This window comes from Erythranthe guttata, chromosome 9, assembly GCF_056151865.1.
Source record: "Erythranthe guttata isolate IM_541 chromosome 9, IM_541, whole genome shotgun sequence".
NCBI classification, from domain to species: domain Eukaryota; kingdom Viridiplantae; phylum Streptophyta; class Magnoliopsida; order Lamiales; family Phrymaceae; genus Erythranthe; species Erythranthe guttata.
Window position 1 is genome coordinate 2,975,789 of NC_142541.1, and position 15,343 is coordinate 2,991,131.

General features: G+C 33.0%; 2 protein-coding genes across 2 annotated transcripts; both read left to right on the plus strand.

Moving 5' to 3' along the window:
• Positions 1-502: 502 nt before the first annotated feature.
• LOC148767873 (zinc finger BED domain-containing protein RICESLEEPER 3-like) lies at positions 503-1,360 on the plus strand. Its single transcript, XM_088823399.1, has one exon. The coding sequence runs from the start codon at positions 503-505 to the stop codon at positions 1,358-1,360; it is 858 nt and encodes a 285-aa protein (XP_088679525.1).
• Positions 1,361-1,825: 465 nt separating this feature from the next.
• Positions 1,826-2,452, plus strand: LOC148767874 (zinc finger BED domain-containing protein RICESLEEPER 3-like). The gene is made up of 2 exons (XM_088823400.1): positions 1,826-2,000; positions 2,097-2,452. Exons 1-2 carry the CDS (start codon positions 1,826-1,828, stop codon positions 2,450-2,452), a joined length of 531 nt encoding a protein of 176 aa, XP_088679526.1.
• The last annotated feature ends 12,891 nt before the right edge of the window (positions 2,453-15,343 follow it).

A 15,343-nucleotide genomic window follows, 5' to 3' on the forward strand; every position in this document is an offset into this window, starting at 1 on the left:
ATAATGAAATTGAGTGGTAAACTACATGACTGAAGTTATGAGCTAATTGCAAATACCACCCCTGTGTTATCTCTAATTGTCAAATACCCCCCTGTGAAAAAAAAACTCACCAACACCCCCTTGTGTTAACATTTTCGAAGCACACTGCACCCTTTGTGATTTTAGGCTTTGACTGAAGGTAAAGTTACAAAAATACCCCTATGGGGTTTTATTTTATAAAGGGGTATTTATGACATTTCACCCTAAAAATACTATTAAAAATCGCACAATCCGCGAGTGAGTGACACGATTTGCCTCCAGGGGTCTCGATGCTTCGAAAATGTTAACACAAGGGGGTGTTGGTGAGTTTTTTTTTCACAGGGGGGTATTTGACAATTAGAGATAACACAGGGGTGGTATTTGCAATTAGCTCCTGAAGTTATTATTCCTCAATAATATTTGGTCTCACCATTATTTTGTGTTAATAAATATTCATTAGGTACTAACCAATGAAGATGTAGATATGGTCGAGGAAGATACTACGACAACATGTTTGAATCATGATACGAACAGAAAAAGATCGGTAAAGTTGAGATCTGAAGTTTGGAATCACTTCTCAAAAGTTGAGAACAAAGATGGAGCAAAAGCAAAATGCAAGTGTAACTACTACAAAAAGGCGTTTTCTTGTCCGAGCAAAGGTGGAACGACACACTTACTCCGTCATATCACTGAGTTAAAATGTCCGATCTATTGGAAGATGCAAACTAATAAAAATGTCGGTAGGTCTCAAACTCTTATCCATGTTGAAGATAAAAAACAAATTCAAGATGCTAGAATGGTGTCTTGGCAATTCGATCAAGTGAAAAGTCGAAGTGATCTTGCTGAACTTATTATTGTTCGGGAGCTGTCATTTAGTTTTGTTGACGATCCAACTTTTAGGATGTTCGTTCTTAATTTATATCCGAAATTCAAGTTTGTTTCAAGGAATACGATAAAGAGCGATTGCTTGAAAATATATCAGACTGAGAGGAAAAGGTTGAAAGATACTCTACAAACCTTAAGTCCAAGAATTTGTCTCACGACCGACTCATGGACATCCAAGACTGAGTTGCCATTTATGGCGCTAAATGCTCATTTTATTGATGATTCTTGGAAGCTACATAAGGTGATTCTCAATTTTGGCATTGTCCCAATTAAGGCCAGTGGGGAAAATTTAGCAGACATAATCACGAACTGTTTGGTAGAATGGAACATAGAAAAGATTTGCTTTATTAAAATGGATAATCATTATGCTAATAGTAGTTCATCGTTGTTGAGATTCTTTCAGAGCAATATTCTTCGAGGGACTTGTTATTACTTGGAGGCCGTCATCTTCAGGTAAGGTGTTGGTGTCATGTTCTTACTTTAATTGTACAAGAAGGAATTGGAGAAATCAAAGACTCTATCTTTAGAGTTAGAAAGGCAGTAAAGTATATTAAAGCATCACCGAAAAGAAAGCTTAAATTTCTTCAGTATGCTGATCAAGGGCGTATACCACGAGGTAAAATGTTGTTCCTTGATTTATGTACAAGATGGAATTCAACATATTTGATGCTTGAATCAGCCTTGCATTTCAGAAACGCTTACGATCGTATGCGATCGCGGGACATGCAATTCAAAGATCCACCATTGGCAGAAGATTGGGATAAAGCTTCTGTAATTCACAAGTTCTTGGAGACCTTTAATATTGTCACTAAGATATTTTCTGGGAGTGAGTATTGCACATCAAATGTATATTTTCGCAGTCTATCGAATATTAATATTACTGCGTGAAACCTCAAATGATCTTAGCACGTTATTGGGGAAAATGGCCTTTAATATGCTTTTGAAGTTTGAGAAGTATTGGCTGGATAAGGAACCAAACTTGTTACTTTCGGTTGCACTTGTTCTAGATCCCAGATACAAATTAAAGTATCTTGAGTTTTGCTACATAAAAATCTATGACAATACATTGGCAACAAAGTTCACAAATCATGTGAAGTGTCAACTTAAGAACCTGTTTGACGAGTATGCAATTACTTGCCAAGTTTCAAATCCATTGGAGGGGACTTAAAAAATATATAAAGAAATTGTGCCAGGTGATAATTCATCGAAGATAGACATGATGGCTGAATTCTACAAATTTGCTGAACAAGAAGATGCAATTAATACAACAGAGTTGGAATTGTACTTGGAGGAGAAGCTGCATCCTGGCCAAATTGTTCAAGAAGATAATTTCAATATTTTAGATCGGTGGAAGTTGTACGCTGCAAAGTATCCTATCATGGCTAGAATGGCTCGTGATATTCTTGCAATCCCAGTGTCATTTGTTGCTTCAGAAAGCGCGTTCAGTACTGGAGGAAGAATTCTGAATAAGTTTCATAGTTCATTACTCCCTACTACAGTTGAAGCACTAATTTGTTCTCAGGATTGGATACGTGGAGGTGAAATATGAAATACAGTGTGACTACAATGATGAGTTTGACGGCGATTTCTCTCGTAAGGGCATTGATTTTATACTAAGTTGTAAATAATATTTTTTTTAATTAAATTAATATATATTGATATTGTTTGTTTGTTTTTTTTTTTTTTTTTTTTGTCTTTTTTCCTTTTGCAGGTCTCAAGATTTTCGGAAAGAGTTAGGAGTGCATCTAGAGACTATTGCTTCTATTAGTTTTATGTTTTTTCATTTCGATTTGGACTCATGCATTTTTTATTGTTTAATTACTTAAGCATTAATTATTTGCGATATTAAACTTCATATTTTTAGGGAATAGACTATGTCGTTTTATCCAATTTTGATCTTCAAGAGTATTTTACATTTTTGCTCTTATGTTGCGAAGGTTTTTTTTTTCTTTTTTTTTTCTATGAACACGTTCGAGTGCAAACTTGTAAAGATATTTATTTTTTTATTGTCCGATATAAGCCCGATATAAATCCGAAGCCCGAAAAAATAAGTGAGCCGAGTTTGAGCCTATAGGGATGAGGCCCGATGGTATTTGAGCTTGAGCCTATACTAATAAGGCCCGATGGTATATGAGCTTGAGCCAACCTAAGCTCGGCTCACATAGCCCAATTGCCAGCCCTAGGTCCAGCTCCTTTTCCTTTATTAGTGAAAAATTCATTCTTTTTTTATTCTCAAATTTATCCTCTCACTATTCACTAGGGCTGGAAAAAAAAATACCAATTACCATATACCACGGTATACCTACCAAAAAATATACCGAAAAAATACCGAAAGAACGGTTACCATTGGTTATGGTACGGTACGTACTAGTACCGTACCATTACAATATGGTACGGTACTGGTATTGTATTTCTAATACCACAGTAATACCGTACCGTACCGCAATTTATATTTTATAATTCGATTAAGATATTTACTTCGATATTATTTTTTGTAATTATATTTTTCACTTGGAAGCTTATGAATTGCTACAAATATTTTTACCTTAAGTTAGTAATAGTGTTTTTTTTTTTCCGACCAAGTTGAATTTTATAATTGGACATATATATTATGTTAAATTGTCTTTTATGTTACCTATTGCCAACTAATTGATATATGAATATCTTTTTTTTTACATGCATATACATGTATGTATAGTAGCATTAGTAAACTATTTATTGTATGTACTAATTATTAAGTACAATCAAGTACCTAAGATACACTTAGTTGTTCCATTAAACCACATGTATTTATATTGGGTTTATATTCTTGTTTCATTGAAGCAAGTTATGTTAATTATTCATGATTATACACTCGGGCCTTCTTAGGAAATTAGATCAAGAGTAACTAGAACTATTTTCAATTGAGATTCACATACTTGTTAACTCATTTGTTCTTTAATCGTTGACACATCACCAAGTACGGTAGAGTACCACGTACCGATTGTACCGTACCGAAAATAACGGTATACCAAATATTGGTATACCGAAATTTTTGGTACGGTAACGGTATAAAAGTTTTCAATACCACAATGTACGGTAGGTACACGGTATTGAGCCAAATGTTTGGCAATCGTACCGAATCCACCCCTACTATTCACTACCCATTATCCACTAGTTTGATGTATTTTTTTATATTTTATATTTTAATTTTAATTTTTTTTTTTTTTATTTATTTTTTCTTTAAAAAATAATATTTTTTAATTTTTTTAATATTTTTCTTTAAATATCCATTTTCTATATTATTTTAGTTTTCAGTTAAAACAACTATATGCCAATAAAACAACTATTCTTAAAACGACTATTATTAAAACGACTATTATTAAAATAATTGGTATTAAAACAATGATACATCAGTTTCACAATTTATTAAATTAATTATATATTATATTATTTCCATTGTAAGATAACCAATTATTTAATCAAAACATCTCCAAAACAGCTATTTGTTAAATCAACTATTTATTCAAACCAACTAAAAAGTAATGAAAACAATAATATTGTTGTGCAAAAACAACTATATTGCTATACGAAAACAACTATATTGAAATCCACAAAAGCAAAAGCAAAAAAACACACCAAAATTCCAACAAAAACGACTATTATTGAAACCAACTACAAACGTAATGAAAACAACTATATCTTTTTGAGTAACACAAACACAATTTCAACAAACGAGCCAACAATACCTCCTCCTCGAGGTCAATCTATTCCATTACAGCGGTTGTGGAGGCGGTCTTTCGACGAGGATTGCAGGAATGCTTCCAAAAATCGAAAGAACAAAAAAAAAAAAAAAAAAAAAATACCAGCAGATCTGCTCATCCCTTAGAAAGGAAGGGGGGAGACCGGCAGGCCGCCGTCCGTCTTAGATTCGGCGGCGTCGCCTTATCGTTGTCGAGATCTGGAGCCGGCTTCATGCTCTCCTTGCCCCACATCCGTCGGATTCCCAATTCGAGAAAGAAGAGAAAGGGGTCTTCCTCGTCGTTGTTGAGATGTAGCGCCGCCTTCGTAACCTTCACCGCCGCCGCCATCGCAGCCGATACTACTAAGTTTCGGTTCCAGAAAAGAAGAGAAGAGGTCATGGGGATTTGAGAACGGCGGTTTGTTGCAGACAATATGGCTAGGGCTTGAAAATATAAGATTTTAAAAATTAAGGATAATATAGGTATAACACTTAATAATTGTATTAATATTAATTTAATTAAATAATTAAGGGGGTTCTCACTAATAATGAAAAGGAGGTTATATCCACCTTGATATAAGTAAATGAATTGGGGGATTTTTTACTAATTATCCCAAAAATATATATGTATATAGGGGTCTTTACAAATAAGTCCTTCAATGGGTATTTATTCATAAAGAGATTCAGACAATAAACTTATTTCCAAATAAGTCCACACATAGTCCAGATTTTGTAAAAGACTAAAATAGCCTCTCATACTTTGCTCCAATTTCATCATTTAATTTAATTTAACCTCAATTTGACCCAAAATTTCACAAATTATTTAATTTTGACCCAAAACACATTTTTATGGACAAATTCGTCCGTCAACGCCGGAATCCGGCGGCAAAAATTTTTTTTTTGAATTTTTTTTTTAAAAAAAAAAAAAGGTCAAAATTGGATTTTTGTGGACAAAATTGATTAAATTGGGGTTACAATTAAGAATTGAGTATAAATGGTTGGGGGTAATATTGTCATATACATGAATGTTTCCTTCATTTATAATAAATATTAAAGGGATGAGCTTATTGGTGAAAGAGATATAGCCCCTAAACTGAGATTTTTTCTCAAATAATTCATGAAAAATTACGTGAATCATTGTTGGGTCCCGTCGGGATAGCACAAACTCCACCTTGGTATGATATTGTCCAGATTGGGCCGAGCCCAACTGTTTTTTGCTCTTGGGTTTCCCCAAAAGGCCTCATACCAATGGAGTTGCTATCCCCTCCTTATAAATGAGTGATCTTTCCCATGTTAACCCCAGTGTAGGACATTATTTTCACCTCAACAATTATTTTTGCCTGAAACAACATATAGCATGTGCCAACTAAGTAATTGCCGTGCATCCACAATTTTCATTTTCCAATAACAACAACCATTTTTTTAAATTTAAAAATGATTCGCTGTTAGGTGAGACAAATATAATTGGTTCTAACTAATCCATTCAACGCCTCGTTTCAACATTGTATTTTACAATAACTGTCAGTGAATAGGAGCACTTATTTCCCGTGTGCACATATATGATTTGAACGGCCTACCCTCTTTTTGTCTATAAATTGAATGTTTCCTGGCACATACCTATTGCATCACCTTCCCTTCATTCTACCTTAGCCCTCCCTTTGCTTTCTAGGCTTTCTCTATATCTAGATTTCTTACCAATCGATTCATTTTTATTTTTATTTTATTTTCAAGGCTATTTTTTTTCAGCCTTAGAAATCTAGATTTCTTCGCAATCTTTTACTACATTTATATACACCATGTCTCTCAGTAAGCCAATTTTCTGGTTACCAAAAAGTGGATGAATCTGAAAACAATAGAAGTCCTAAGAGTTTTAATTCAGTTTCAATTGCATGTCGTGTATGTGATAGAGTTTTCTATGACAACGTCAGCCTCGTGCTGCACTTTGAGTGTCACATCGAAGACGAAATTTCTTTGAACCTGTCTGAGGCGGTACTTAGTAGGGGCGGGGGTGGAACCCCCAAAAAAAAATTAATACTATTTTATAAGATATATAGTATATGTATAATTAAGACTTTAAAAGAAAAAAAGAAAAAAAAAAAAAAAAACCTAAACCGGATTGAAATGAGTAAAGAGCCTAGCATAACATCCAACACTAGTCGTGGTCCCCTCTAACTTATATAAAACAATATAAATCCTATTTCTACAAACTAAAAGACAAAACAAGAAAACATAGAAAAGAAGGTGCTTCGTGTATCGTGACTTTTGTTCGTTTTTCAAAAACTTGAAGGTAATTTTTTTACTATTATCTTTTATTATTTTTCTTACTTTATATTTGGATGATTTTCTAATTGTTATTGCTTTTTTATTTTCGAAATAATATCGTTATGTTTATTTTTATTTTTCTATGTTTGCTTGCATATCTAAGATTCCAATAGTTGACTCAATGAATTATTTTTTGTGGAATCATAAATGGGTTCTTTACATCTAATTTAAATTTTATTTGAATTTCTTTTTTTTTCATAGTCGTATTCATTGATTTGAGGTTTATTGAGATTTGTTTCACCATGATTGCTACCTCAAACTTAATATTTCGTAGATTCGTTTTAGTTAATTGTAATTGTAGGTTTTGTTATTGCGATGTCTACAGACCAATCTAAGCGATGCACAATTGGAACATTTTTTTAAGAGAGTCAATGAAGTGCCGAAGACACCTGGTGTTGATAGTTCCGTTGTTCATGACCAAGAAATAGTCGAAACTTCTACTCATAAAGATCAATTTTTTGCTCATCAAGTTGAACAGACTGCTGCAGTTGATTCTAACCAGGAATTAATTTTGGAACGTGATCCGGGAAAACGTATGCAAATTTGGCAATATCGTGTTAACCATCAAGATGAAATTCGACGGTCTTACATCAAAATGGGGCCACATCAATTTTACTTATCCAAATATCACTATTCCAATAATACAAAATATCCAAGGAGATTTCAGCACTCTTGGTTTGCCCAATTTCCAACCTGGTTAGAGTACTCACATACAACAGATGTTGCATATTGTTTACCTTGTTATCTTTTTGCAAGTAAGCCAAATCCACGTTTTGGGGCAAATGCATTTACTGTGGCAGGATTTTGCAATTGGAAAAAAGGTTAACGACAAAAAGAAGTGTGCTTTTCTAAGTCACGTGGGAGATCATTCTTCCACACATTTTGCTGCAATAAAATCATGTGAGGATTTAATGAATCAATCTCGACATATTAACAATGTTATGATGAACCAAAGTGCAGAACAAATACTTAAGAATCGCTTGAGACTGAAAACATCGATTGATTGTGTCCGATGGCTTGAATATCAATCACGCCTTTTCCGGGGACATGATGAAGGCCCAAAATCAACAAATCCGGGAAATTTTATCGAAATGGTGAAACTTTTGGCAAGGTATAATGATAAAGTATCTGAAACAGTTTTGGAAAAAGCTCCTCATAATGCCAAATACACGTCTGACAAGATTCAAAAGGAGATATTGCATATTATTGCTACCAAAGTGCGAACCAAAATTCGTGAAAATATTGGAGATTCAAAGTTTTGTATTCTTGTTGACGAAGCACGGGATGAATCAAAAAAAGATGAAATTGCTCTTGTTTTGAGGTGTGTCAACAAAGTTGGTGTTCTTCAAGAACGTTTTTCTGAAATTGTAAGTGTGAAAGACACTGCTGCATTGACTCTTAAGTGTGAGTTATCTACTATTCTTTCTCATCATGCATTAATTGTGGATAATCTTCGTGGTCAAGGTTATGATGGGGCAAGCAACATGCGTGGTGAATGGAATGGGTTACAAGCATTATTTTTTAAGGATTGTCCATATGCATACTATATGCATTGTTTCGCTCATCGACTTCAATTGGCTCTAGTTACAACATCCAGGGAAGTGATTCTTGTGCATCATTTTTTCACGAAATTAAATTCTATTGTCAATATTGTTGGTGCTTCTACAAAGCGAAATGGTTAGTTAATTACTGCACAACATGCTGAAATTTCTCGTCTGATATCGATTAGTGAACTTGAGACTGGTAAAGGAGTTAACCAGATTGGTACTTTACAACGGGCAGGTTATACTCGATGGGGTTCTCACTTTTCTTCAATGTGTAGCTTATTAAAAATGTTTAATGCTACTGGTATTGTGCTTCAAAGTATTCTAGTTGATGGCGCCAATTTTTCTCAATGTGGTGATGCTGATTCTGCTTATTCTACCATGACATCTTTCAATTTGTCTTTATTCTGATTTTGATGAATGAAATTATGGGAATTACTGATGTTCTTTGCCAAACTTTACATCAAAAGTCTCAAGATTTCTTAAATGCTATGAATCAGGTTTTAACGAAAAAACAACTCCTGCAGAAATTGAGAAATAATTGATGGGATGCTTTTCTGAGTGATGTTACATCATATTGTGAAAGCCAAGATATTGAGATGCCTGATATGAATGGTGCTTGCAAAGTAGGCTGAGAAAAGTCGATTCATCAACCTCGTGATATTTATATTACTATTGAGCATCATTTTCATTTTGATATCTTCAATACCACAATAGACACTTAGTTGAAAGAGATGAATAGCAGATTTTGAAATTAAATAGTGGAACTCTTGACTCTTAGCCTTGCTTTAGATCCTAGTTATTCATATAAGTCGTCTATGCTGACAATATTTGCACTCTTGTTGACAAATATTATCTTGAGGATTTCACTGAACGAGAAAGACTCCTCTTGAAGTTTCAGTTGCAGCATTATTATCTCGACGTGGTCAAACATCCAGATTTATGCCAGGTACCAACTTTAGCAACATTGTGTGAATGGTTAGTGCAGACGAAAAAGTCTGAAATATATTACTTGGTTGACAGATTGATTCGTCTGATCTTACTTCTTCTTGTTTCTACCGCTACTACAAAGCGAGCATTTTCTGCTATGAAGCTTACTAAAACTAAACTTCGAAACAAAATAGAAGATGAGTTTTTTGGAGATTACATGCTCCTACATATAGAGAGGGATATTGCTGTTACTTTTAGCACATATTCGATTATAGAAGATTTCTATACAATGAAAGATCGTCGAGTTCATTTTAATTAATTTTTTTTTCTAATTGTTTAGAATTTTTCGTGGGACAAAATATACGATAGTTTTATTTTATTATTTATCGTTTAATATTTAAATACTATTTTATTTATCTTGATTTGTTAGATATTTATTATTATTATTATTTTATATATATATATATCCTGAAAATTTTACTCACCCCCCTACATTTTAATCCCACCCCTAGAACCGATCACAATTTTCTTCTTCTCTGGAGAAAAGAAGGAAGGCATCTTTTGATGCTCGTGTATGATGTGGTTTATGTTTATTTTTATTTTTTTGAACTAAAATTTATAGTTATCAATTTTACTTTTAGTGACGTGAATCTTCTTATTTTTGGAAAATTATGAAATTTTCAGAATGTTTTTGCTAAATTTCGGAATTTTAAAACTTACATGATTTCCATTTTTTTATTCCAAAATTTCGAAATTTCCGAATCTTTTTGAATTGGAATGAATGTTTAGATTCCGAAAATTTTAGAATTGGAATTGGAATTGGAATTGATTTTGTACTTCCGTTTTTTTTTTTTTTTTTTTGTGTGAAATTCTTCCGAAAAAACTAATTCCGATTCAATCCATCCAACTTTCATCCGTAGTTATTTCTATGCTACACCCGGTGAAGACTATACCGGATGGTTTTTTACCGTTGATCTACACACACTCACATTGGGTGTGTGTTCTTGTATGTATATGAATGGTAAAAATATACCGGGTGTATCTCACCGGATGTAACATAGAATAAACCCAGCACATACATCCACATATATCTATTTGAGCAAATGAGAATATATATATTCTTTAACATATATTACCAATGTAATTTCTGAAAATCTCGAGCAAATTTTAGAAACTAGGTACTGGATCCATACATTGAAAAGAAATAATAACAGAAAAATCAATAATCTATATCAATTATAATTGGGCACACAACAACCGACATAATTCATAGATTTCAATCCCCTATGTTTTGCGTCCAATATTAGATTATTTTAGAGCAAGAGTATTTCAAAATTGGAGAGACAAACTAGGTATATAATAAAAAATTCTATTGAATTATTAGAAAATGTTTCCAATGTAAAAATGAGTGAACGAAATTTATGTGTATATTATTAACTTGTCAAAAGTATATACAATTTGATCATAAAGTGAAAAAGTCATATTTGTGCCCAAAATATATAAATAAAACCGAGCTATTATTTTATATTACATAAATTAATATAGGACTTGTATTTTAATGTGTGGTCTATTATAAATCATCCCTATAAAATATTGACTTGTACCCAATAAATTTAACCTGAAAATTGTAATAATAATTAAAATAAAATGGATATATATCATGTAGGCTAGGTTTAGAAATTTTAATATTGGTGCGCGTGTTACGTACTTGCTCGGTTGCACCAATTAGAGATAGTGTGTACTGTATATTTTAACACATACATAAAAACAAATGACATTTCAAAATAAATAGAGAATGCAGTGCAGCACATCAATTGGGGTAATGCAAAGACGCTGCCGTCTTCACCACCGCCGTAGGGCTCATGCACGACGTGAGTAAAGACGGCGTTCACTTCCAGTCGATGTTGGGTGTGGCGGTGTTCGCATTCATGGAACTAGCGAAGTCTGTAGTTGATTTCAGGATGCTCCAGTATTTTCTGAGAATGTCGTTTCAGACCGCTGTTGCCCTCGCCTACAAGCACAATGCGGGATGGGTCGTTGCCATCATGCCCACGTTCCTTTTGTGTTTCTGCACAATCTGGCAGTCCCTTTACCTATATGCATTTGACGCTGCCACGAGGATCCAGCCGCCGGCCAGAGCCACAGCCACCACCACCATGGTTGAGCAGCCACGTCACCCACTCCCGTCCCAGCCTCCGGTGACGACTCGCGCCCCTAGAATGGGTCCTAGAGGAGACGGGGTTGTTCGCCCTTTCCGTGCTTAGAGATGGAGCCGTATTACCTATGATCTAGCTGTTGGTAGCTAGTTATTGTTTCGGTTTTTTTTCGTTTTTCTTTTAAGTTTTAGTTGTTGTTTTTCCCAGAACTTTTAATCCAAGTCTCGAGGAGGTCTACTAGAGGATCAACCACGTCTGATAGAATTGGTCGCGTGTTCTGTGATTAGAAATGGTGGAGTTTAGCTAGGGAGATCAAGTTTGGAGTTCATGTTGTTTAGTTCTTGTTATTGTTACTTGTTTTTTTGTTATCCTTTTTTTTCGATGCGCAAGAGAGAAGTCAAAATGATATTTCTTTTGTCCTATTCATGGTCTCATCATCAGTGTAATATTTCTCTCGCTTGTTCTCTCTCTCTCCCTCTTGCTTGTTCTCTTTCTGGCTGAAGTTAATCTCATCGTTGGTTTTAGTAAAATTTTCCTCCAACAATTCTCTAGGTAAACTTTTAGATTTTTTGTTTGAGTTTGAATTTCAATTTTATTTATTTATTTTAAGTCTCAATTCCACCATAAATTAAATATATTTTTTTGTTTCATTCTCTAGAGACCGAATAACTTATATTGATTGAAGGAGTTTTGTCTAGAAATCAAAAGGCAGGAATTGTTTCTATATTATATGGTGTTGTTGTTCCCCTTCTTTATTTAATCTTATTTAATTGGTATTATATTGAATGCTTGATGTTTGATTGTAGTGTTAGCTCTAATTATTTATTCACTAAAACTTGATCATGTTTCATAATAGTAACATCTTTATGGACATCAAAAAAAATAAAAAAAATCGAGGGGTGTGTCAAAACAAGAAGAAAAACTTTGGTTATAGAATATCCCATGTTTTATGTAAACCTACAACCGATGATAGAAAATGATGATAAAGTGAATATGGTGAATCAAAATCACATGAATGAAGAACTTAGTGATCTAAATGAACATGTGGATAAGGTGAATATAGAACTTCATGATTCAAATGATGAAAATAGAGTAAGTGATAATAAAGTTGTTGAATAAAAAAATATCGATATCTATGATCTAAGCGTTTGGGATGGTTTAGATGGAAAATTAAGAGATTTGCTTGTAGAAAAATGTCATACTCAGGAATCAAATATGAAGTATCCTGTTGACTAACTTGGTAACATTTTCCCTTATTTTCTTACTCTTACTCTCGAGTATTACCAAATGGAGAGAAACATGAAAAGATTGACTTGTGTGTTCAAAAGATTGGGACAACGTTTTTGTTTTTGTTGTAAGTTATTTAATACAATGCATAGTAAACAATTGATTGATAAATACAAGAGTTAATCATGCAAGACATACAACATTGAAAAAATAGAAGAATTATTGTTGTTGTGAAATGTCTTGCAACACATAATCTGGAGTTCCGTGGGACAAATGAAAGAATTAGTGAGAATGCTAATGGGGCTTAATTGAAATGATTGAAGAGTTTGATCCAATAATGCAAAATCATTTACTTATTCATGATAAAAAGATCCATCATCATTATTTTCGCCATAAAATTCAGAATGAGTTGATAGAGATTCAAGCTTCAAAAGTCCAAGACGCAATTAGTAAAATTATCCATGAGACAAAGTAGTTTTCAGTGATTCTTGATTGTACTCATAATGCTAAGTCGCCAAGAAGAAATGGCTGTAAAGTATAAGATGTGTAGATGTGTCAAGTACTCCAATAAAAATATAAGAATACTTCTTAGAATATAAAAATGTGATACTTCTAGATTTGGACTTTTAAGTGAATTACAATATGTGTTAACTTCTCTTTCACTTGATATGAATGATGTAAGAGGACAATGATATGATAATGGTTCTGTCATGAAAGGAAAAAAATATAGGTGTTCAAACAAGATTGCTTGAAATAAATCCTAGGGTATTTTATATGTCATGTGCTCCTCATTGTCGTAATTTGAGTTTATGTGAGATGAAAACTCTAATGTCAAAGGAAAAAATCTTTTTGGAGGTTGTCAATGCATATATATTATGTTTTTGCTAATTCTACAAAATGATGGAATATTTGACTTGATTATATTGATGGATTGACTTTGAAGTCATTGTCAACTACGCGTTGGGAAAATCATATTAAAAAGGTCAAAGCAACTCTATCTCAAGTTTCTAAATTTAGAGAAACTTTGCCTTGTTGTATTGGATAATGCTTGTTCACAATTAAGGAGTAGGTTTGTACAACTTCAATTGTTTCAATATGTTTTTGAGTTTCTATTTAATATAATGCAGCAAAACTAACTTCATTAGATGATGACGAATTGAAACGTTATTTGATAATTCAACAATGATGTTTTTGATATTGATGTTAAAGACATATATTCGGTGTTACAAGTATTACAAATGATGTTGCAAATGGAATTACATCAAACAATGTTTAAAGTCATTGAGTTGAAAAGTTTTTATTATATTATATTTTCTAGAAAACCAAATTGCAACTTGAATTATTTTAGATTGTGTTTGATAATTGCAACTTGTATTATGGTACAAGGGTAATTGTGTTTATGATTGCGAAAAATCTGATTCTCATGTTTGATAATTGTGTTCCTGATTTCCTACGTGCATCCTAATTAGCAACACCACCTCATACGACATTTAAAATGTGCATGTCCAGTTGCAAGCTTCTATTCTTTGAATTTTGTGTAATATTTAATTTTTTTTCATGTGTAATCTATGTGAAATATTATGCGACATATCAAAATTAATAAGGGGTATTAAGGTAGACACTCCTATGATATCAAATGTTTCGTGTGCAATTTCAATTCAAATAGAGTTTTGCGTATAACTTATATATGTTTACATGGCAATATAATAGTTGCATTATTGTTTATCAAACAATTCAAATGTAACATATTGAACACGAAGCGAAACTATATCAATCACATAGGCAAATAGATTGCACGTTGTGTGGTGCAACATATACTGGTGTGTGTGTGTGTGTATATATATATATATATATATATATATATATATATATATATATATATATATATATATATATATATATATATATATATATATATATATATAAAGCCTAAAGAATTTCTCGACATGGTCGTATTTCTGAAGAAAAAAAAGATATCACTTCATTGATATTAGGGTAAATTACAACCACACTTCTAAGGTATGCTTTAATAACTTTGGGGTCCCTGTGGTATCGATAATTACACTCACCCCCTTGAAACATAGTTATAAACTTTAATGTGATAATGCGTTGGATACGTTATTCTGATAGATTTCTAACGGACTATTAATTACTTTTGGGAAGTGACGGAGACAACATAGAGTTACGGGTGACATGGCTCCCCCAACATTTCTTAAATCAGCCATAGCTCTTTGTTGTCTCCACCACTTCCTAAAATCAATAGTCCATTAGAATTCTATCAGCATAACATATCCCACCCATTATCCCATTAGAGCTTCTAACTATGTTTTAGGGGGTGAGTGTAATTATTGATACCACAGGGACCTTAAAGTTATTTAAGCATACCTCAGGGATGTGGATGTAATTTACCCTTGATATTAATAGTACCCAATATATATTTTATTGTACGCCAATTAAATACCATTTAACAGTCGATGTCCTAATTATTGATAATGGGTAAGCAAGTCGGACCTATTAACCCGTTAAACTCGTCAAACTCG